Raw genomic sequence first — 25632 nt, forward strand, 5'->3', positions numbered from 1 at the left:
ATAGAACAATACCTAGATAGTTGCTATAACACTCTACAAAGTAGGAAATCTGTCTTTGTCTACTTTATGTCTGACACTTCTACCCGTATACGAGTCGTTTGGGAACCGATGTCTAATCAAGAAAAGATGGTTAACACTCAGGAAAGATTCAGTAACTCTACACCCTCTATTCTGTAATGCACCCCATCGTTTGAGTAGTGTATTCGCGCCTTGGAAAATCGCCCTACGATTGCTACAAGGCACAATTCAGTCCTGAGGACGAAGTCACGTACCCTCACGACCTTATCTCGGCATTTTCACCATCACCTCCTATACATGGTAGAAATACACAACCCTCATCCCTTGGGAAGTATACCCGATCCTGTAAAACTGAAGACCTAGAAGACTAATGTAGAAGGAAAATAACTACTACTTTCGTATTATGAAACTTGTATGACCGGGGTGATGTAACCTCGAGTTCATTTTGTTTTCCTCTGTTAAAAACAATAAGTCAAGTTGTCAAGCATATATGAAAGCTCAGAGGTTGTTTTCTTACTTATACATTGTTGATTATATATTGATGTGATGTTAGGTGATTACATGATACTTGTGATGATGTGTACCTCATAAACAATTGTTGGTGAATGTTGTCTAACCTACCTGATACTTTTTGCTAGAGGAAAATGCCGCCCAGACGTGACACAGACGCTAACACGTTACCAAGGACAGAAGCCGAGCTTTAAGAACGCATATCACAGGCAATTGCACAGCACGAGGCCAACCGCTCAGCACACAGCGGTGGCACTTCGGAAAATAACCCTCCAACTGGCTGTACTTATAAGCAATTTCTGGATTGCAAACCCCTAAACTTTGATGGCGCGGGAGGTGCCGTCGCTTTTGTTCGTTGGGTTGAAAAGACCGATTCCGTGCTAAGAATGAGCAAATGTGCACCTGAACAGAGAGTTACTTATATTTCTGGGTTGTTTTTGGACGGTGCACTCTCCTGGTGGAACCTCCAAGTTCAAACTCTTGGCGAAACTGCTGCATATGTGCTCAGCTGGGATGAGCTTAAGGAACTGATGCGCAAGAAATACTGTTCAAGAGCTGAAATCCAGAAACTGGAAACCGAATTCTGGAATCTAAAGATGGATGGACCAAAGATAGCTGAGTATATTCAGCGTTTCCATGATTCATCAAGGGTCGTTCCCTATCTTGTCGAGCCGGAATTCAAGAGAATCGAGCGATTCATTTGGGGACTTGCGCCTCAAATCCTAAGCATGGTTACTGCTGCAAAGCCTCCAACCATTGCGGTGGCTATCGATTTGAGTGTTACGCTTACTGAAGAAGCTCTTCGAATAGGAAAGTTTTCGGAAACCGAGGCAAACAAAAAGGAGACTCACGTGGAGTCTTCGGGCAACAACAAAAGAAAGTTTTCGAGCCTGGAGATGAGCACCCAAGTCAGTTATGACAACTCTAATGCAAACAAAAGAAGGGAAATGAACCCGCCTCGTGGCATGAAAGCTTATGGAGCCACTAATAAGGCCGGTGGTAAGGTTTATTTGGGAACTAAGTCGAGATGTGATGAATGCAAGTTTCACCATGAAGGTCGATGTCAGAGACCTAAGTGTGACAGATGTGGGAAAGAAGGACACATCAAGGATGCCTGTTAGGCAAAATATCCCAAACAAGGAGGAAATGATAACTGCAACCAAGACGGAAACGATAATGATAGAAAATCATCCATACATTTCAACAATCATGTTTGTAAACATGTGTTTATTTTCTTTTAAAACTCAACAATCATCCAACAACAATCTTGCAAGTAACAATATACAAAATCATCCATACATTTCATGCTAACAAACTTGAAATTTCACATGAACTTGTAGTAATTTAGATCCATACTTTCAACATGTAGATCTACTTGAAACAAGACTTATTTGTTAAATTTTACAAACTTTGTAGAAACTTATTTTTGAAAACTTGTTCATCGACTTTGTTAGTGAGTTTATAAACACAAACATATCATTTTAAACATACTTACAAGTTCATATTTTCAAGATCTTCAAGTCTACTAACATGTTCATCATGGAACTATCAAGATCCATGTGTATACTTGATAGATCTACACTTCTAACAAGCATGCATGTGATGGATTTCATCCCAGTCACAAAACAAACAACAATAACTTCATAACAATCTTCACATAACACCAAAAATTACTTATTCATGTTAGATCTTGTTATTTCTTTACTTGTTCATACTTTAAAGTTTGGTTTTCTTGATGGTTTAACTTGTACATCATTATCATACTACTAATGAACATCAAAAAAAAAGATTAGAAGACTCACAACTAGCACTATTGGCTAGGGAAGAGGCAACAAGAACAAGAAGATGAAAAGAGGATGAAAATGGTGGTTAATAGCTCCCTTGAGTGGTCCTTGAGCTTCCAACACGTGAATTCTTCTTAGTTACACTTGAGACACCCTTGAGAACCCTTGGATGGGCTTGAAAATGGATGAAAGATGGAGGTGGATTTGGTGTTGGTTTGGCCGAATGTAAGAGGAGAGAAAGAGAGGAGATGAAGTTTGAAGTTTAGTGTTTGAATTGTAAGTTTGGGATAAGATCTCTAATATAACCATGTGCATACATCTTTCCTTTAGACACCCTAATAACCAACAAGTTTTTCCCATTAACATGAGACATTTAGGGGGCTTGTGGGGCCCCCTTTGAACCGTCAATTTGAGAGGGGTGTAAAGTGGCAACTTTCAATAGTTTAGGGGTTTGAATATAAATTGAGGGTTGTAATTATGTGTTAAGTGTTTTTAGGTGTTTTTATGTGTAACTAAGTGTTATATGGCCAATATTATTGTTACAACATTAAAACAATGTTACGAGTCCATATTTGGTGTTTTGGTAGTGTTCGGATAATTGTTCGGTGCTTGTTTCGTTGTCGGTTCGCTAAAATGTTAAGTTATGTAATTTATAAGGTATTATATGTTTTTGTGTTTTTAATGATACCCCCAATGCTTTTTAAGTTGTTTTTTATGTTTAACAACATTTCTGGACTTGTATAATTTGTCAGATTCTGAATCCTATGAAAAATTGTCATTTATGGTCCAAAACGGACACTTTTAAGTTCGATAAATTTTTCCGGAAAGTGTTAACTATTATACTTGTTTTCCCACTTGGGATTTGATATATTTTTGATGTCGGACCTACGTCTAAGTACTAAATCTACCATTTAGCTGAGTACTGAGGCTGTGCTGACACAGCCTATCTAACCGGCGAGTTTGCTAATTGTTTGACGCAATGCTTAAGTTGTTTCACAATGCGATGAATGAAATGTCTGGTATGCATGATTAAGACGTATAACATGCAAACATATAATGTTGACATTTAAAACACATAATTGCATAAAACAAATAATTATCTAATGGTACGGAAATTACCGAATTGTGTCGTTAGTCACATGAATAGTGATTTTATTTTTATAATGATGTATAGTTTTTTAATACTTTAATATTTAATATTATAATAGTTTATTATTATATTTAGTTTAAATTTTAATATATTAATTCCTTTTTTAAAATCATATTTTCTTTATCATTGGATTTTTTGTTTTTGATATTTTTTTTTAAATTATATTTCCTTTATTAATTTGATATCTCTTTAATAACTTCTGTTCGTTAATTTTTTTCCCTCGATATTATGGTATAAATTTTGTTAAAAATGAAGTTGTATTCAAATTTAAATATTTATTTGATATTGTAAAATGGTATGTTGATAAACTGAACCATTTCTAATGGTTTAACATTCTAAACAACATGATTCATTTTCAAATAACGTTAGTTTTACATTGTCATTTGTTCCATTTCACCACAACGCACGACGTCAACAAAGTATAATTGGAAAGTGATCATGAATAGAAATCTGATTTTTATAATAATATATATAGTTTTTTTCCTTACTTTTATAATTTTAATATTACAACAGATTACTATTATATTTACTTTAACCTTGAACATATTTCTTTAATTTTAACTTTTAATGATTTTTTTAATATTACTAATACTGTTTGAACAACATCAGTACCGTACCGTATAACATTAGTATAGTTTTTTATTATTAGCATCATCATGTGCTTATATTATTATGTATAATTCGATAAAAGTTCTATTCGAACGAGCCATATATAGTTGATTTTTTTTATTATCACAAACCGAACATATACCAACCAAACAACATTGGTAGTGATACCGTATTCGTTTTTATAGTTTTCTCGACGTGACGGTATAAAACTCATTGAACACAAAGTTATATTCGCAATGAACTATTTTTTGGTATTGTAGGCTATATCGAGTGTCTGTACGATACCGTATTTTAACGGACCGATACCAACCGAACAACACCGGTACCGGTACATGTATTCGTTTTTATTGTTTTCAATTGATGTAAAACACGTGTCGATTGGCAACGATTGTTATGCCGAGTGTCAATTCGAGTAATGTAAAGAACTACACCGACAATGATCAAAGGCCCACAACGAAGCGCGCGGTAATCACACTAGTATATATAATTGGAAAGCGAGTTTAATACTACAGTAGATTCTATTATACGCATTATTATTAACATTTAGTTTTGATAATTATATATAGTTTTGATAATTATATATAGTTTTTTTCTTCATAATTTTATTTTTTAATACTACATTAGATTCTATTATACATATTATTATTTACGTTTAATTTTACTGCTATCGTACCAAACCGAACCGAATAATATATATATATACCGGTACCAATATTTGTTTATATTGTTTTTACTTTCGACAAACCAATATTTATTTATATTGTTTTTGCATTCGATAATCTGACATCGTATCGCTACTATACCGTACCGAACAACATTGGGACCTATATCTGTACTCATTTGTACGGTTTATGTTTGGTAATGAATTTTGTGTCACAACCGTAGTCAACCGAATGAACAACATCTGTATTGGTACCGATACTTGCTTTTATTGTTTTTACTTTTGATAAATTGACATATCGTACCGAACAAATTATTACATGTACATGTATTTCTTTTTATGATTTCCAGTTTCGATAATTTTCATTTATACAACTCTGTCTACGATGATAAACGAATATGATTACCAGTACCGTGACGATCTGAACTTATCGATACCATTTGGACAACATCATTTATCGGTACCGGTGTTCGTTTTTTTCGTTTTCAATTGATGTAAAACATGTGTTGATTTTTATACCGAGTGCATGTATCATACCAGTACTATAATGAACCTAACAGATACTAACCGAATGCCCGGGATAATGTATCGCCGCAACACGCGGAGAAACAACCTAGTACATATTTATTTATTATATTTATAAATAGTACACACATATAACTTTAATTTAGGCTATAGTAAAGTTAATCTATAAATTAATCCAAGTCCTAAAGTAACCCATTACAAAACTCAAATAGCCCATAACAAATTTACGTATTTTAAATGAATTTGAATCAAAACGAATTTATCCGAATTCAAATTTTTAATCGAATTGACTAGCTTTTGATCGAATTCAAATTCAAGCAAAAATAAAAATTATTCGAAAATTCATTATTCGATTCAATGATGAACACCCCTACTCGCGACTATGCAATGCCACAGTCATAAAAGTTACCCCGCACCGCACCACACCGCACCGCACGTACCGTCTTTGTTTCCCAAAGTACTAAATCCACAAAGTTCAACACACTAGAAGGACCATCTATGCAAAATCATCCATAAAATTAGCCACTATCATGTATCACAACAAACAACAACTTGCACCATTTCTGTCCTCATTCAAACCCAACTTTGCTGCCACATAATAATAATAACTTTAATTCAACAAATCTCACCTTTAAATTATAATAATAATATTCAGGTGATAAAAATCCCAAATCATAAAAATGTTCATCTTTATTCCCCACCAACCAAAACCCTTTGTAGAAAATCTACAAGCTCATTGTTAAGAGTAGAGTACAAAACAATGTAGGGATGGATATGTGACCCACACACTCAAGAAACAACATTTGGGTTTTATTCAGATATCTGTTTCTTCTGTAACTCATATTGAAGCCATATCTTATTATGGCTTCTAATGGGTATCTTCCTACCCTTGTGTTTTCTCCAGAACAACAAGGGTTGAATAGAGTACCCAAGGTGATTTGGTTGTTCTACCTTTCTTATTTGTTGGTTTTGTTTAGATTTTAATTGGGTGTGTTGATTTGACTGATTTTTTTGAAGTTTTGATTGAATTGTGTGTTGGTTTGACTTGATGAATCTGGATTAGAGTGTGTGTGTGGGGGGGTTGTTTGGATATATGTTTGTAGCTATGGGGTGTTTGTTATTTGAATTGGGTATGTTTGTAGCTATGGGGTATTTGTTATTTGAATTGGGCTCGAAAAACTAATGAAGTGTTTGAGTTTGAATTCGAATTCGGGTCCTTAATTGAAGCGAATTTCAAATTCGGTTTTGGAATCGAATTCGAATTTAGGAATCTCAAACAGAGCTGACCCGAATTTGAATAATATATTTTTTGTAAATTTGGATTTCAAATTTATGTTTTTTTTGTAATTTTTGTGTATATTTTTTCTTTACTAGTTTGGTTTATTTGAATACACCAGAATTCGTATAAATTCGAATCAGTTTTAGTATTCAAATTCGAATAAACGGAAAACAAACCCAATGAACACCCTTATTTGTAGTGGTAAATATGTTTATTGTGAAAATTTGTTAGAATTGATGAGCTAGGGTTGGATTAGATTATGGTTTCTATAGTTTTTTTTTTTTGAGGTATAATGGATTTTTATTATGGGATTAATCTTAGTTTACCCACTTGATTTTTATGTTAGCAATCAACCAAGGTTTTAAAAAACGGAAACGAGTATCGAGGCGTTTTCCCTTCGCCTCAACGCCTCGATACTCGTTTCCGTTGAGCTCAGATTGATTAATAAACACTCGGGTCACTTGCAGACAACCTATTGAGCTTTTCTTACGTGAAATGAATGATTTACCATTTTGCCATCTTCAACGTTTTTAGAGTGTTACAAAACCACATGTTGTATCCTTGTTGCAGGACTCTCAACATCCTTTGCCTATTCATGGCTTACGGGACGATCTCATACGTTCAAGTCCCCTCAATATGGGACCGCAACAGAGTGTGGGACCATGGAAGCCGATAAGTGAGTTATTTGATAACAAACAATTTGTCAGGATTGACCAGACTATTACAAAGCCTGCGCTCATCGACATACAAGGTTCACTAACCTCTCTCTCTCTTGTGCATTAAAAAAGTAATCATCTGATTATTGCAACTACAAGTCTTAATAAAAATGAGTCAAATGGGTCGATTTGGGTTTTGTTTTTCCTCTTTAACGAGTCAAATAGGTGAAGCTAAAGAAATTCAACAAAAAAGGAAGTTGCTCGTATGTTGACTAACGGGGTATAAAGTCATCGATGCTCAAGTACAATAAAATGTATAGAAACTTATTAAATCCGCTACATTAGAACACGATAGATTATTTTGGTAATAACATAGTTTTTTTGTAATCCTATATCGCACATTGATTTTATATATAATTCCAAAAGTTGGATACAGAGTGTGTAGTTTATACACACACACAATCATAGTTGTCAATAGCGGCTATAGCGATCACTATAGCGCACTATGTAGCGAAGCGACCAAGTGTCGCTATTTGGGTCATAGCGACCAATAGCGTGAATAGCGACAGTTAGTTTTCTTTTTTTTTTTTATGTAAATAGCAATTAGATATAGCTATAAAATAGCTGGATTTATAGGTTTTTGTTAAATATACATGTAAAATAGCATATACACCAAGGTATTTTGATATAATATACATATAAAAATTTTCAAAATTCTTTTTCTAGTGTATCGCTATATATAAAATAGCGGTCGCTATTCGCTATGTAGCATATAGGTCCCTTGTCGCTATTCGCTATTAACAACTATGCACACAATTTCATTTTTATATATAACATAATATATATTATTTAGTTGTATTTATCATAATGTAATATATATAATGATAATTATTAACTAAAAAATATATTAATAATAGGCTCGTAAAGGCTCTCGAGCTCGTTTATTGAACGGGCTCCAATATAGGTTCGAGCTCGTTTAAGCTCGGCTCGATTCGAGCTCTTAGTGAGCCAATCTCGAGTAGCTCACGAGCGGCTCAGCTCATTTACACCCCATGATCATTTTTTAAACACACATACCGGACCCGTAAACTTTTCAAGTCGTAACAATAATCTTATAATTTCATGGCTGTTTTCTACAGATTGTTGCCCAAACTCAACAGTTTTCAACGTCAAGTTTCCCATGTCGGGTTTAATCGAATTGGAAAAAGATGGACTGGATCTATTATCCTTTTCTGATATAACGGGCCTTCAAACCATGAAGACCGATTACAAGCCATACGTTCATGATATTGTCAACATGGAAAATCAGCTTACGTATCAGAATCTAGAACTTGATTCCCGGAAACCATTAATCGATTTTGTTGGTGATTTGGTTCGAAATTCTGATATTACAATACATGAAGACGGACAAGTGTCGTTGGCTGGCACTAGAACTGATGTGAAGGACATGCTTTCAATTCTTGCTGAGTTTTATTTGTCAAAGAGCACAACTAACTGGAGGAAGTCATTGGTGCCCCAGTTTAATAGGTATGCATGCCCATCGCCCGTTGGTTAACGGGTCAGACCCGTTATCACAATATTGTCCATTTTTTATAAAAAAAAAAAAAAATTCTTGAATGTATTCATGAAAATTGAAATTATGTGGTCATAAACAGGCTGGATTATGATGCAACAAGCTATTATGGTTCTGCATTGGATCTTGAAAACGTGATCGTTGCTCCTCCGAAGAGGTATGTCTATTTATTTTGTATCATGATCTTTAATCATCTCAATCCTTGAGTTTTATTTCTCAAGTTCGAGCTTGGCTCGGGTTCGACTCGTTTATTATTAATAATTATTTAATTGTTTTTATATATTTACATGTATATAATTATAAGTTTTCTATAAAGTATAATATATTATTTATATGTTTTATCATAAGTTAATAATAATTAGGGAAATTGGACACTAATAATCCCACCTAGAGGTGGTTGGCCAATATTAGACTCACTTTTGAATATTAATTAGCACCGGCAGTCCCACCTTTAAATTATTTTTTCTCGTTGCACCTCCCTTCCGAATTTCAAACTGATGTTTTAGGGCTTTTGATCAAAACGAGGATACGAGTTGTGCTCCAAACGACTTGATTTTTGTTAATTGGAAGTTTAAACACCTCCATTTTCCTCGTTTGGAGCACCGTTTCAAGGTAAGTTTTACATCAATCGACCCGTATCCTCGTAACCCCGTTCTGATCAAAAGCCTTAAAACATTAGTTTGAAATTCAGAAAAGAAAACTTAACGGAGTTAAGTTTTTTTATCGGAGGTGCAGCGAGAAAGAATAATTTAAAAGGTAGGATTGCTAGTGGTAACATTCAAAAGTGGGTCTAATATTGGCCAACCACCTCTAGGTGGGATTAGGGCTGCAAACGAACCGAACAAACACGAACATTACTTTGTTCGTGTTCGTTTGTTAAGGAATATACGTGTTCATGAACACTTACCGAACGAGATTTTATGTTCGTGTTCTTTGCTAAGGAAATGAACATGTTCGTGTTCGTTTGTTAATTTTAGGCAATGAACAAAAACGAATGTTGATGAACATAGATGGAACAAACGAACACAAACAAGCGTTCATGAACATAATATATAATACACTGACACTTATTAAATATTTTATTTGTCGGAATTTTGAAGTATTTAAATAAAATATAAAAACTAAAAACACTAATGAACTATCGAACAAGTTACCGATCATTCACGAACATAAATGAACGAAATTTCTTGTTCGTGTTTGTTCTTTTAATAAACGAACACAAATGAACTTCTCGCCGAACGGTTAACGAAATGTTCGTCGAATGTTTGGTTCGTTTGCAGCCCTAGGTGGGATTATTAAAATCAAGAATTATATAAATCAAAAGCCGCTCGCGAGCCGGCTTGAGCTCGTTTAAGCTTGGCTAGATTCAAGTTTTTAGCAAGCCGATCTCGAGTAGCTCTCGAGCAGTTCGTCTCGTTTACACCACTACGGTGAATACTTTGACTTATAACGTCAAACAGGTTGTTCCTCAAAGTCATCATTTTTTATGTTGACCTGTCAATTTGACCCGGCCTAACCCGACCATTTTAAAATATGATTCTTTCCCTCTTTAACATAACAAATATTATGTAACACAGTCCAGAGAAAGTCAAACTGAAGTCAACAACAAAGAAGAAAGGAGCACGCCAAAATACGAAAGTCAAACACAGAAGTAACCACTTTCAAGCCTGTGAAAGCCTTTTATCAATAATCGTCGACAAGAACCGAAACGTCAAATCTGCAATACCCATGTTAAAGAAATCAGGCCCAGAGTTACCGAACCTCCTAACGCAGTTCTCAGCCAGCATTGCAGGAACAGGAATAGCTGTTCTATTTTCAGTTGTGTGTAAAGTAGCTAGTGGCAGAGTGCCATTTTGTTCATCAAAACTCCTCAACACGGGCCTCGGGCTTGGGCTCGTGTGGCTCTCATGGGCCGTGAACAGACTGAGGGATACGATCGTGATGATTAGCCGGAGTTCGAACAAGAAAAAGGGTGTGAAAGAGGGGGAAATGATGAAGAAGTTGGATAGAAATGTGAAGGAAATATACTTTAGAGGTGCAGCATTGATGGCAGTGATGGTGTTGAGGCTTGCTTGAAGAGTTCATGTGTAATTTGTAAATCTATGGGGGGTAAAATAGGGAAATTGTTGTTTAGTCAATTTTTGGTCAATTGTTTTGATCAAGTTTTGTGTAATAATAAACATATGGATCATGTAAATTGCAACAATAATTTTGCGAATTATCGTAAGATACGGTCATTTTAATAAACATTAAGTTTATAATCAATTTTTTTTAGAAAGTAATTCAGGTTAATTGCAATGGGTGAGCTTTGTTTGGGGCTATAGGGTGTGGTCATGACCCTCATGATCACCATGACCCTTTCACATCAGCGCCATGTCACCTACTTCTAATCCATCATCCAAAACCACTACCCTAAGGGTGTGGTCATGACTCAAACCACTATTATATTACTTTAATTTATTTTTGTGAAAAGGAAAGAAAATATTAAATATGGAAAGTAGGCTCATGGTTGCCATGGTTTAATCCATGGGAATCATGGTGGATGAGACAAGGGGGTGGTGTAACAATCCATTAATGATCCTACATGGCGATTAATGACCCAACCATGTCCCTCACACCCTATAGCCATAGATTAAAACCGAACCATTTTGGTTTCTAGATTTTCATAATGTGTCATTTTAGTTATGAACGATTCGGTTATTGGAAAATATGGTTTGGGTAATTAATTTGATTAACTCATCACAAAACCGCATGTTTTAGATGTGAGGCAATCTAAGCTAAGTTTAGTTAATAACTCTGTTAGATTATATAAAAAGGTAAAAAAAATTAATTTATAAAGGAAAAAAGGAGACAATAATATATAGTTTATAGAAAATTACTGAAGGGGTATGGTCTAAAATGATGGTAAGACTCGACATAAGGTACACTTGGACGAGGACGTGCAGCCAATCACGTTGCGCCATGCCACCTCCTCCTCTGCAGACAGTGCCTGTCGTGTCAGAGGGGTCCAAGTGGAAGTTCTTTGTCAACGACATCTGGCCCAAGGCCCATCAGCTCACATTTTTCTCCCATCCTTCAGCTATAAATATCAGACTCCTCCAAAGGTTTAAGGATCCGATCTCTTGCTCTCTCACACATAACACACTTGTTTTCTCTTGGAAAGAACTATACTTATTCTCACGCTGGAAGATGGTTACGAGAAGAAACCCCCACCTCTCCTTCTCGTAACGAGCTTCACGGTGTTGTTCATTTTGCATATTAGTGACAGGATTCCGCCAGCCTGGTGGTCAAAGTGATTAAGAATTAACCCTCTTGTCGAAACCACCCCTTTGGTTCTAACCCATGCGGATTAGAACTCGTGTTTCTTCAATCATAACAAAAATGTTTCAGTATAATATTGTATCAAGATAAAAAAAATGTTAGATTTAGCGATGATCTAGATAGATTATTCATGCACATAACTATAACTGAACTTTGAACTTACGTTGCATATAGCATATCTGATCAATGCTTTCTCAACTACTTAGGATAAGGTTTAGTTAACCGGATCTTTTACAGTCACTATACCCAGAAAAATACAAGTTTAAATGACTGATGGGATTTCAAAGGGGTTAGCCGTTAATACACTAAGGTTTGGGGCAACAGGCCGCCAACAGATGCATGGGCGTAGCTTATGAGGGGCCGGGAGGGGCGCCCGACCCCCCGAACTTTTCACTCCGTAATGTTATATATGTAGTTCTCGTATAGAAATTTTTGGGTTTATACATTTTCGACCCCCCGATTCAATAGAAATTTTTGAGTATACACGTTTTCGACCCCCCAGTCTTCGTTGTCAAGCTTCGCCACTGAACAGATGGATGGGTCAGCGGAGTGACCCAAGTCGGACCATCCAGGGATCCGTAAATGCTGGTGACAACCTTATCTTTCCCCTCGTCGCCACCAGCAGCAGCCCGTCACTTTTTTACATGTTCACCTGCAGTTTGTTTTTCTAGTAATTGTTCTCATTTTCTTTAATTCTGACTTGGAGCAGTACTATGTTTCTTATATGTATTGAAAATTTTAGTTAATGAATGGTGTTTTTATGATTAAAATTACTATTGTGTTTCTCTTTCACGAGATATCAGTTTGAAAGCCTTCAATACAAATCCAAGCTTGGCAATTTAGGTGGTGTTCTTTAGAATCAAATCATAAGGTGGTGTAGGTAGCGTATCTGTATCCTAAACTCGTATTAGTTTTACGCAACGAATAAATGCATGATGAAATCTATATCACTTTATGGCGTTATCCGTTTCATTTAAATTTAGAGTGAAGTGCAATTTGCGAGGTTTGGTCCAGATTGCCCCCCAACATGGTTATTTTATTACCTAAAGCCCCACCGTTAGTCAACAGTTAGTTTGACTGTTAAATTTAGGGGTACATTTGTAATTTCACCCATGAAGCTTATTCACCACACCTTGTACCTCCCATATCTTATCCATGTAACCCCCTCTGACACCCTCAACTAACACACGATAGGTCATCTTCTTCCTTCTTCTGCGTTCACACCAGAGATCACCGAAGAAATGGAGTTCAATGTCCAATTGTCCAAATGCAGAATGAATTGATCATAGGTACCATTACACACTTCTATTTCACTTTCGTTCGTTGCACTGAAATCATGCCTTTGACACAATCTTTTATAATGCAATTTGCCTTTCAAAAAAAAAACCTAGGTGAATTAAAAGCTACAGACAAAACGGAAAAATAATATATAGCACCATAACATAACAGTAAAAAGGAAATAAAAAGGAAACACAAAAGTCAAAACCAAGTACAAGCAGCATGGGTAGACTTAACTAGGTGAATTAAGATTCATACATCTCTTTCACTGTTGTCAGTACAATGTAGCCGGAAAAATAACATCTAGCCCCATAACATAGCAAGGTCATAGTACAACAGCAAAAAGGAAACACAAAAGTCAAAACCAAGTACAAACAGCATGGGTAGACTTAACCTAGGTGAATTAAGATTCATACATCTGTTTCACTGTTGTCGGTACAATGTAGTTGGATTGCACATGTCGGAGAGCCAGAACAACCACACACTGGTGCGGGTGACAGTTATGAGATAGTTGAACGATTTGGCGTTCAATTTAAGTACAACCACACAGTGGTGCAGGTGACGGTTGTTTTGAGGTAGTTGAACGATTTGACGTTCAATTTAAGTACATATTAGGTTTGATATGTATAATTATGGTTTGGGGCATTAGGTAATAAAATAACCATGTTGGGGAGTCAGAGGGCAAAAACTGGAAGAGGGGAAGTCAGAGTGCAATCTATACAAAACCTCAGGTAGGCAAATTGCACTTTACTCTTTAATTTCTTGTTTTTGCTTTGTAGTAAGAAATGTATTTACAAGTCATACTCATAAAATAAACAATAATGTAATTTTCACATTTATTCGCTATGTAAATCACTAAGCGATAATTCAAAGGAATTCTGAAGTTCCAAATTTGAACCATAAGACAGTCCTTGACTGACCTACACAACAAAAACTAAGCTTGCAAAGCAATAGTTGAATAACTAAACAGATAACATATAAATGTTGCAAAATTATGTTTCTTACCTATTCCTCATAACCAAGTGGGCAAAATTCAAAAAAAAAAAAAAGCGACGCATTTATCAGCTTATGACCTTTGAAACAACTCCCGCACCGACTGTTCGGCCTCCTTCCCTCAGCGCAAATCTTTGTCCTGTAAAACCAGACATCAATATATATATTACTAGAAAACTGAAATTTTTTTATAAATCAATTGTTTGTAAAATCCAAAAAAGGCTAAGGAGTCGGCTATGTATGTCGATCAACAGGATAGCATAAAAAATATCGTGTGTAAGAACATAAGAAAAAAACCTGGTTCAAGGACAACAGGGGTAATAAGTTCAAAAGCAGCAGTCACGTTATCTCCAGGCATAACCATCTTTACGTCTTCGGGTAACTCCACTTTCCCAGTGACATCAGCCGTCCTCAAATAAAACTGAGGTCTGTAATTTGAGAAAAAGGCTGTATGACGCCCACCTTCATCCTTTGTCAGAACATATATTTCTGCCTCGAACTTGGTGTATGTTTTTACACTGTTTGGCTTTGCAATCACCTGTTTAAAACCATGGAACAAACCAACATCAACATGCATATATATATATATATATATATATATATATATATATATATATATAGACACACACACACACTTGTTATATTCAAGGATACTTTTAACATAGTTTTAGTTACCTGTCCTCGCTGGATATCAGTCCTACTTATACCACGCAAAAGAAGACCGACATTATCACCAGCCTGGCAAAAAAGAGAAAAAAAAAATACAATCAACATCCCGAGAAAGCTTGATAAATAATGAAATTGTCAAAGAACAATCACTTACTTCTCCATGGTCTAAACTCTTCTTGAACATCTCAACACCAGTAACTGTTGTTTTTTTCGAACCCTAAAAGTAAAAAAAAACAAGGAAAACTATATTAATCAGTCACCAACACATACTGGTTATTCAGACGACCAGATCTAGCAAATGCCACATGTTACCTGCATCAACCCCATAATCTCAACTTCCTCACCGACTTTAATTGTCCCTTGTTCAACACGTCCAGTGGCCACAGTACCACGTCCCTTAGAAGATAAAACGAATACAAATATGTTAAAATGTATATCAACTGATTCAGGTTATATGGGTTAAGTTTAAATACAAAACTACTTCTCCAGAGTGTACTTTTTATGCATAGAACCTCTTAAATAGCTTTTATTCAAAAATATATATTACTCTTATAATAATAAAGACTTTGTAACTATTAGTATAATCTATAACTAGTGGAAACAGATTGTTTCTGAGCAACCAAACCCATCTGGCATACTGATTACCCATAATGGGGCCTGTAAAAACTTTATCAACTTACACGGCTATAAAGAGGTGTTCATCGAGTTGAATAACGAACTTTCGAATAAGTCGAAGCAAATTTTTCCAATTTTTTATCTGAATTCGAATTCGATTAAGATTTGATTTATTCGATTCGGTTGGTATTTGAAACTCGAATTAAATATAATTCAAATTCACTCTAAATAATATATACTTTTACGTTTATTTATAAAACTACTACAAAGTAATTATAAAAGCTTTTTAGAATTCGGCCCAAACTTATAAGGTTTTTTCCATATGTGTGTATATATGAATATAAAAAATATATATGTATAATTTGAATTCAAATTGCGAATAGAATCGAATTGAAAATCATATATTCGTATTCGATTACATAACTCGAATTGGAACCAAAGCGAACTCGAATATTTGAAAACCAAATTCGAAGCTTGATAATGGAATTCGAACGGAGTCGAATTTTGAATTCGAATCGAATATTGAACGCCCCTTACCCCTACCCACTGAAACACATTTTTTATAATTTTTTTTATGTTTCTTGTGATTAAAAAGTAACTAAAAAGTAAGAACCTAAAAACATAAAAAAGCATAGTTTTGAAATCATTGTAAATACCGCAATTGAGAAAACGTCTTCAATCGGCATTAAGAACGACTTCTCCTTTTGCCGCTCAGGTGTAGGTATGTAGTTATCTACAGCTTCCATCAATTTCAAAATAGCATTCTTTCCGATTTCTTCATTAGTTCCTTGTAACGCTGACAAGGCTGAACCTCGTACAATGGGGATTTCATCCCCTGGAAACTTATAGAAGCTAAGAAGCTCTGCAAAAATCACAAACATATGATTATATGAAATATACCACACGTGTCATAAGGTAATTAAGTGGACCATAAATGTGAATAAGTACACATGAGACAAATTAATTTTACCTCGAAGCTCTAGCTCAACAAGTTCTAGTAACTCGGGATCATCAACGGCATCAACTTTATTCAAAAAACACACAAGCGATGGCACGCCAACCTGCAGTGACAACGTAGCATATAAATTGATTCTAGTTTCTTTAAACTAATACTATGCAAAATGGCTTAGAGGCCCATCCTATCTAGCTAAGCGATCCCTCGTCATCTGAGAGTAAGTGTTTTACAAGTACACTTCAAAGAATACACGAATAAGACAAAAAAGGTATATTAGAACACGTTCAATCATCGACATAACACTATCATTTGTCACATGCTTCAATTCAAAGTATAACACGCTGAAAATCGATACACACCTGTCGTGCAAGAAGAATGTGTTCCTTTGTTTGTGGCATGGGTCCATCAGGTGCAGAGACAACTAGAATTCCGCCATCCATTTGAGCAGCTCCGGTGATCATGTTCTATACATAGCAAATCTATAAGAAACTGCAATAGCTTAACAAAGCCATATATGTGAAAGATTTCACAAGACCAAACAAAAAAAAACTGTTAAATATTGACCCAACTAAAAAAAACAAGGTGGTCAATTCAGTTGCAAGGCTTTAGACTAACAAGGCATCGCTCAGGGCAGTTTAAGTTTTGTCTCATTCAATAAACACCTAGATGTCAAGCGCTCCCAAACTCTTCTACTCAACGACTATTTCGCAAATAAAACTGGTATTAGTTGCCTTTTCTTAAGTGTTAATCAACTCCTTCAAACAAATTAAAATATACATCAAGAAAAAAAATATTTTCCTAATCAAAGAGTTCTTGTTTCTCATATCGTATGTAGTAAAAAATATAACTATTTTAAATGACCCACTTATGCTTCCTCTAAAGATTGTTCAAGTCATCAAGTGATAGAATAATAGACTTCTTAGCTCTGCTAAGCACATAAGAAACCTGTTTCATCAACTTAAAACTTGTTAAATTCTTTAACTAAGAAGGTAGGCTAGTGGGTAGATAAAAAAAGTGGCCTTCTTATGAGTAGAGACGTTAAAAAAGGCTGTGTGAAAATAGAAACATAAATGTATTGAATCTTGGTGTATTCTACATAAAAACATTTTACAAAAGAGCGGAAAAAAAAAACTTTCGATCTTTACTTTGCCAATGACAAATGGGTTATTTGGTGAAGTTTATTTCCAACAACCGTAAACTTGGGTTCAAACAAAAATAATCATGTACATCAAGTATTACTTTGATAATACAGCTTACATCCTTACATACGTGATAATACTATTGGTATGAACAATAACTCGAACAAAATAAAAATACCAGGTTAATACATCTTTACTACATGACATTGAATAAACAAATCCTGCAAGCTTGGCAGAAGCTACCAAACCTTCCAGTTCCTCAAAAATCTCTAACTTAATGTAAGACACTGGTGTATAAATCATTCTTGCAATAGCAGTTAATTCAAGATTTAAGGGGTGTTTGGGATTGCTTATGAAAAACAACTTATTGACTTTTCCACTTCCTTATCTCCTTTTTCAAAAAGTCACTCCTTCCTAACTTTTCCATTTCTCCTTTTCAAAGCCTTAAAACTTCCTTTTCAACCCATTACCCAAACATCATTTTCTAAAAAACTCCTTTTCCAAAAAGTTACAAGTCAATAAGTTGTTTTATAAGCAATCCCAAACACCCCCTTAATAATTATTCTTCACGGCATACCTTGCAATATAAAAAATATATTTTTACCAATAAAACCAGCAGATAAAAAATGGCTTACTTTAACATAATCAGCATGCCCTGGACAATCTACATGAGCATAATGCCTTTTGGCAGTTTCGTATTCAACATGAGCCTGCATAACCAAACCAAGAAAAAAATGCATGACATGGATCAAATAACGGAACGACTCATTAGCAGGACCAAGGTTTAAAAACGGAAATGATTTTTCGAGGCGTTTTCCCTTCGCCTCACGAGGCGTAAGCCTCGAGGCGAACCGAGGCGTAAGCCCAAGGCGGAATTAAAAAATAAATATAAAATTATATATCTTACAGAAATAATAATATTAACTAAATCCATCATCAAAATCATCAAAAAAAAAAAGACATAAATTGCTTGAAATTGACTCCTGACTCCCTGAGGCACACCTGAGGCGCATCCTTTCTAGCGCCTCAGAATCTTTTTTTGGACGTTTCGCCTCGAGGCGCACGCCTTAACCGTTTTTTAAAACCATGAGCACGACTAAAAAGCTGAAGGAAACTAGAAAGATACTAAACCGTTGCAATTGTGATTCCTCTCTTTTTCTCTTCGGGAGCCTTATCAATTTCATCAAAAGCAATAGCCTTGGCCTTCCCTTCATCCGCCAGCACCTAAAGAAAGCACATAGCTTAACAAAATTATATTGATTTCTTAAAAAAGATTAATAATCCATAGCAAAGAGCATTAAGAACTAAATAGCAGAATCAAGCAATCAAACCTTTGTGATTGCAGCAGTCAATGTTGTCTTTCCATGATCAACGTGTCCAATTGTTCCAACATTAACATGAGGTTTCCTGACAAATAAGATACATCATAATATACTTTAAAATACATTTTTATTAAAATTATACATAGCATTCAACCTATAGATAGAGACATAGAGTACATTACTTTATACATTTGCCACTGTTTTTAAACAAACAATTACTTTAGTGTTAATAAAAAAAAAGCAAGTTCCAAATGTACTTATTAATCCATTCAAAAATTTGTCAACGGCGGAACAAAAGTCAGTGCACTCATCTCCTTATTAATCCATTCAAAAAATTGTCAATAATCAATTCAAAAATCGAAACCTAGTATTGATTCCAAAGCTTAATACTTCATTTTCCATATATTGTCAACGCTAATCTTGAAGATGAAAACCAACCAAACGAACATCAAAACCCAAAATGAAATCAGCGGACATATTACTGAGAGTAGGGCACTAGGGTGTAATCTTTCAAATAGTCAAATTCAAACGAAACAGACAGATGATAAACACATTATTTATACAAATCAAAGCGCGTATGCAATTTCAAATTAAGGTAAAACCTAAGTGTCTCGATTTGCATAAACAAACTCGTTATTTGTATAAATCAAATCACGCATTCAAATTAAATCAACGTAAAACCTAACTATCCCAATTTGCACGTATTGAATCAACAATTCAACATAAAACCTAACTGTCTCAATTTACATAAACAAACACATGTTTGTTTGAATCAAAGCAAACACATAAATCATAATTTGTATAAACAAACACATTAACTGTCTCTAATTACATAAGCAAACACATTATTTGCATACAGTATATATATAACCTAACTGTATCAATTTACATAAACAAACACAATATATTTGTATAAATATAACCTAACGTATTCACTTCAAATCAACCTAAAACCTAACCTTTTCAATTCACACAATATCCATACAAATCAAACTACAAAACCTTACGTTCGTGTAAAAGTAGCCATGGATCTCCACCATGGATTCGAAGACAGCGCGTTATCATTTCCAGAAAGCGATTCAGTAGGTGGAAAACCAGAAGTAGAAATCACGGATCCTCGAAGACCAGAGCGTAATTGAGGAGATAGTTGAAATAATCGCCGTGAGTTAGGGTTTCTGACAGCAACAGACGCCATTGATGATGGTGAGATCGAGGGGGTTTTGGGGGGGTTTTACGGATGGAACTGATGACTTCGGAGAGAGTGTTGTAGCGTCAAGGGTTTTGTTTCGGCGTGTGGAATGAAGAAAGTGGGCTGGGCTTCTTAACGGGCTTAGGAAATAAGGAGAGATGCGTGGGCGTAGCCGTGTAGGGCCGTTCAAAAAGCCCGTGATTCGAGGCTCGCTCAAAAAAAATTCAATAAAAAGTTTGGTTCGAAGTCAGCTTGGTTTTAAACAAGTTGACTTGGCTCGATGATGGAGCCTTTTTTAGTAGGTAAACACTCCTAGAACAATAGGAAGAAAACAAGAGTTTGGAACAATTTTCTGGATATATTTCAAAGCAAATTACAAGGAATTAAATATGCAATGGATATGAGCACATGATGCCCATGTTCCTTATTTCTTGGAGACATGCATGTAACAACTTCCTACCATGCTCCACTAACTACCCACTAATGCAACAATTAATCTAACATGTGATAAATAAGAAAATGCATGCTAATGATTCGAATATTCCTCTGCACAACTTGTGGATCAATCCAGGAACCTTGTGGGCTTCCTCTGCACACGTTTGGGCCTGACTATCCCCTGGCTTGCTCCTTCTTGGGCTTGGTCTGTACTATCATGAGACAGGCTTGTGTGGCCTGCATCATCCCCTTCCTCTTGGCTTTCGGCATTGTCCTCAATGTCTGCTAGCTCAGGAAATTGACGCTGAAGTTCATCACTGTCCTCCCACGTGGCCTCCTCTAATGGTTTCCCTGCCCATTTTACTAACACTTGTTGTTTGTTATCACCAAAGCGGTAATCAATGACGGATTCTGGTAGTGCCGCTATTTCCATATCTGGGAAAACTTTCGTAAGGTCATCAACCGGGTTCGAAACTGACCCGTAACACTGCTTAAGTAGTGAAACGTGAAAAAACGGGTGAATCTTGGATTCGGCCGGTAGAGCTAACTTGTAAGCGACCTTGCCTATGCGTTCCACTATCTTGTAAGGACCATAATAGCGTCGAGACAGCTTCTGGTTGGAACAATTGCTAACGGAAAGCTGACGGTATTTGTGCAATCGTAAATACACATAGTCACCCACATTAAACTCTTTGTCAGTCCGCTTCTTGTTAGCCTGTTTCACCATACGATCCTTGGCAACTGTGATGAATTCCTTTAAGGAGTGCAAAATACGTTGATGTTGGGCTAGGGAGTCATCTATGGAACCAGTTTTATTTGAGCCTGGTACATAATCATGAATACTCGTAACATCCCGACCGTATAGTGCTCGAAACGGTGTCATCTTAATCGCCGAATGAGGACTCGTGTTATACGAAAACTCAGCCAAATACAACTACCTTTCCCACGTTTTTGGAGCGTCGAACACAAACGCCGGAAGATACATCTCGAGACATCGGTTTACCACTTCCGTTTGCCCATCCGTCTGTGGATGGTATGCACTTGAATGCAGTAACTTGGTGCCCATTTGCTTGAATAATTGCTTCCAAAAATGACTTACAAACAGTGGATCACGGTCTGACACAATGGTTTTTGGCAACCCATGTAGGCGATATATTTCTCTCATGAAGATCGAAGCTAAAGACACAGTTGTATATGCGGTCGGTAAGGCGATGAAATGTGCAAATTTGGAAAGGCGATCGACGACGACCCATATGGCTGTTTTCCCTTTTGAGTTAGGTAATCCGGTTATAAAATCCATGGAGATGTCAACCCACGGGTACTCGGGAGTGGGCAGTGGTTGCAATAACCCATACGGTTTATGATTGGGAGTCTTAATGGTTTGGCATACTTGACAAGTTTTAACGAAATTCGAAACATCTCATTTTAAACCCAACCAAGTAAAAGAGCTTGCAATGCGTTTAAGTGTGGCGTTCACACCGGAATGACCACCCAGAAAGGACGAATGAAATTCATCTAAGAGTCGATGCCTCAAATCCGAAATCGGTGGTACTAGGAGCTTCCCATGCACATAGAGCAAACCGTCGCGACAAGCATGGTGAGGAAAACTGATCAGATCTGTTGGTGCACTTACGTCTGCTGACTACGTCTTCCATCGAGTCTTGAAGTTGAACAGATCAAGCATGGCATGGAAACCTAGAAATAGGAGTTTGTAATAGGTCCGCTTATTTGTCACTAGGTTAGGTCCGCTTTTGTGTCATGTTTAGGTCTAGGTTCGCTCATATGGCATGTAGTTGGTCCGCTCATGTGTCACGATGTAGGATCGTTTATACGTACACGTACGTATAAGCGAACCAGGATGTCTATAAATAGGTCCATATGAGCGAGTCTGAAACACATAGTTGAAGGTGTTTGTTCCGGTATGCTGCCGAAGTGCTGTCAAATCTTGTAATCGCGTTCAATATCAATAAAACAGCAAGTTTAAAGTGAATACAGCTTCAATAGCACCGAATTACTAGTTTCCGCCTCTTAATTCGGATACGAACTTCTCTGAACGACTCAAACAGGGCCGAGAACGATCCTACAATTGGTATCAGAGCTCAGGAGGAGGAGTTCTTGCCATTTTAGCTGCATTTCTTCTGATTTTCTACACTTTCTTCACGTTTTTCAAAATTTTCACGGTAAAAAAGGCTCAAAATCACACAGTGCACTCGGAATCATGAATTAACAAACCCTTGAAGTTTTCAGATCTAAAATCGACCTAGAAAGTTGATTTTTAGGGGGTTCGCTTTTACATACTCGCACAAAAAGTGACGTCATCAATCAGGTCCGCTCCAAAATACCTGTCTGGTTCGCTCCAAGGAACATTTTTGGGTTAGGTTCGCTCGAAAATTTCAGCTCGGTCCGCTTTTAGTGACAGTTTCTGGTTCGCTCAAAGGTGCATCTGATTCGCTCATTTGTACAATCTGACTGGTCCGCTCATTAGTCAGCTCATTAGGACCGCTCATATCGACAAAATCAGGTCCGCTTGTTTGACGGTTCGCTCGAACGGTTTATCTAGTTGGACCGCTTATCTGGACAAGTCAACTGGTCCGCTTATTGATCAGATTTACTGGTTCGCTCCAAAGGTTAAAATCGTGGTTCGCGTATAAGACACTGTATTGGTCCAATTTTGGGAACAGTTATAGTATCGCTCTTGTGTCAGTTTTGCTTTTGTGAACAAAGTGTTAAAATTTGATAGTTGTGAATGATGGATACTGAATTTTATAACGCTTTTGCTACTACCTCGATTACTCAAAGTGCTTTGATCGACAATGAAACCGGAACGTCTCAAAGACCACCTAAACTCATGGATATTGATGATTATAACGTGTGGTCAGAACGGTTCGGAAATTGGGTTGAAGTTTATCATCTAGATGCTTGGGAACATACTGAAGAGCCATATGTTAAGCCCACAAAGAATGATGTTGTGAATGGTACTCCATTAACACTTAGAGAGATGAGTACAGCTGATAAAAAGAAATATCGCGATGAAAAGCTTATGGTGAGTCTGCTTCAGCAAGCTATAAAAGAAGATATCTTGATACTGCTTCAACATGACGAAACTGCATATTCAATGTGGACAGAATTGGAAGCAAAGTTTACGGGAAGTGATGATATGTTAAAGAACAAAATGTCTCTCATGAAGAAAGAATTTGATTTGTTTCGGGGATTGAAAAATGAAAACACCAAGCAAATTATTGATAGATATTGTAACTTGGTGAGAAATATGACAAAGTTAGGTGTTAAGAAAGATACTGATGAATTAATTGAAAAACTTGCAGATGCGCTTCCATATGAAACATGGGGAACATTTTTGATGATGCTGAGGTCCAACAAAGCAGAATATAAAAAGATGACACTAGGAGACTTCATAAAGCATCTGGAAGCTCAAGAGATGGAGCAGAGGAAGATTGCTAGGATGAAGAACTACGATGGAGAACAGGATATCAGTCTGTACTACAAGCATGGTGTTACTGATTCAACAAAGTTTTCTCCTAAGATCGAAACTGCTTACAGTGTTAAAGATTCTCCTGAGAAGAAGGCATCTCAAGGATCAAGCAACAGCACAAGATTTTCATATTTCGATCCTAATATCTCTGTAACAAAGAATGGTAGAAAACTTCAGTGTAACATTGTGTTAAGCCTTGAAAATGATCAAGACTACACTGAAGAAATTGCAAAAAATCAAATGTCTTTGTTAGGGATGATTTTAGAGTCTTATAGTTGTTTTGTTGCAGGAAAGATCGGAAATCCAATGCTCACGAAAGAGGATTACGATCAAATTGATGCCGAGGAAATGGAATTGATGGACATTAAATGGTGTATGGCAAGTGTGGTGAGACGTGCTGAAAAGTTTAAACAAATTACAGGCCGTGATGATTTTCGTGATGCAAACGTTTCAGCTTTGGATTTTGATAAATCTAAAGTTACGTGTTTTCGTTGTAGGGAGAAGGGGCACTTCAAGAGGGAGTGCAAAAACCGTGAAGCTACCGGTGCCCAGAATCCTTTCGGAAACAATGACTATCACAAGAAGGCCATTTATCATCAAATCACACCACCAGCACCGCAACAGGCACAAACAGCTCATGGAAGAGATATGGTGGATAAAAGAGCATGTGTTGTTAGTCAGGGAAAATATGATAATTTTACCTGGGAAAAGTATCTTCCGAAAGACAGCAAAGTGTGTTTGGCTGAACAAGATGATGAGAAGTTGGCTGAAGGTTTTACTTGGGATGATTTTTGTCCAGATCAAAATCTTATGGCCAAAGAGATGTCCAAAAACACTTCTCATGCTTTCTTTGCTAATGCTTATGATTTAAAATGTGCAGAAAGGTGCAGAAAAGTCATGGAAGCTGCTGAAGAAAAACAAAGAAGGAACAGAGAAGAAGCAGAAGAGGAAGAGAGATTGAAGGAAGAAGCGAAAGCTGAGAAAAGAAGAAGAGCTGAGTTTTTACAACCGAGCAGAACTGTCAAAGAAGTTCCAGAATATGAAGTGAAGATTGATGCAGAACGAGTTGAAGTTTCTGAAAAGTGCTTAAACTGTGATTCGCTGATTAAGCAGAACAATGAGCTGCTGCATAATATTCATAAGTTGAAAGAATCATATGATACTATGAACAGAGAAATCAACAAATATACAGATTCTGATGGTGAACAAGCTGAAGCTATGAATACTTTGAAGATAGCTTATCTGTGACAGCTTGATACGGCAAACTATAACATAAAGAAATGTGCAGATCTCGAGCTTGAGTTGGCAACACAAAAGATAGAAACTGAGAAAATTAAGAAATTATTAGATAGTTACTCATGTTCTACTTTTGTGGTTGACAGGATTTATCCGGTGGTGAAAGATTTGAATACGTTCAAAGAAGAAGAGACATCGGATGAAGAAAAGTGTGTGACAAATGTT

The 25632-nt window shown here is 36.3% G+C and overlaps 3 protein-coding genes across 3 annotated transcripts in view; 2 read left to right on the forward strand and 1 right to left on the reverse strand.

Annotated features, from left to right (window-relative positions):
- Positions 1 to 5899: 5899 nt before the first annotated feature.
- On the forward strand, positions 5900 to 11030 carry LOC110920403. The gene is made up of 5 exons (XM_022164615.2): positions 5900 to 6190; positions 7107 to 7287; positions 8332 to 8719; positions 8848 to 8922; positions 10343 to 11030. Exons 1-5 carry the CDS (start codon positions 6119 to 6121, stop codon positions 10839 to 10841), a joined length of 1215 nt encoding a protein of 404 aa, XP_022020307.1. The 5' UTR covers positions 5900 to 6118; the 3' UTR covers positions 10842 to 11030.
- A 2090-nt stretch (positions 11031 to 13120) lies between these two features.
- Positions 13121 to 25632, forward strand: part of LOC110905015 — a 39787-nt gene continuing 27275 nt past the window's right edge. Inside the window, exon 1 of the mRNA XM_022150894.2 lies at positions 13121 to 13375. The gene's annotated coding sequence lies outside the window, so the exon portion shown is untranslated. The remainder of the gene's footprint in view (positions 13376 to 25632) is intronic.
- Positions 14172 to 20347, reverse strand: LOC110920409 (elongation factor Tu, mitochondrial). Its single transcript, XM_022164623.2, has 12 exons — positions 20065 to 20347; positions 19067 to 19142; positions 18867 to 18959; positions 18371 to 18445; positions 16956 to 17060; positions 16612 to 16702; positions 16298 to 16503; positions 15339 to 15422; positions 15181 to 15243; positions 15033 to 15095; positions 14655 to 14895; positions 14172 to 14496 (listed from the first exon to the last, which is right to left on the reverse strand). The coding sequence occupies exons 1-12, from the start codon at positions 20250 to 20252 to the stop codon at positions 14426 to 14428; spliced, it is 1356 nt and encodes a 451-aa protein (XP_022020315.1). The 5' UTR covers positions 20253 to 20347; the 3' UTR covers positions 14172 to 14425.

The sequence above is a fragment of the Helianthus annuus genome, chromosome 11 (genome assembly GCF_002127325.2).
Source record: "Helianthus annuus cultivar XRQ/B chromosome 11, HanXRQr2.0-SUNRISE, whole genome shotgun sequence".
NCBI classification, from domain to species: Eukaryota; Viridiplantae; Streptophyta; class Magnoliopsida; order Asterales; family Asteraceae; genus Helianthus; species Helianthus annuus.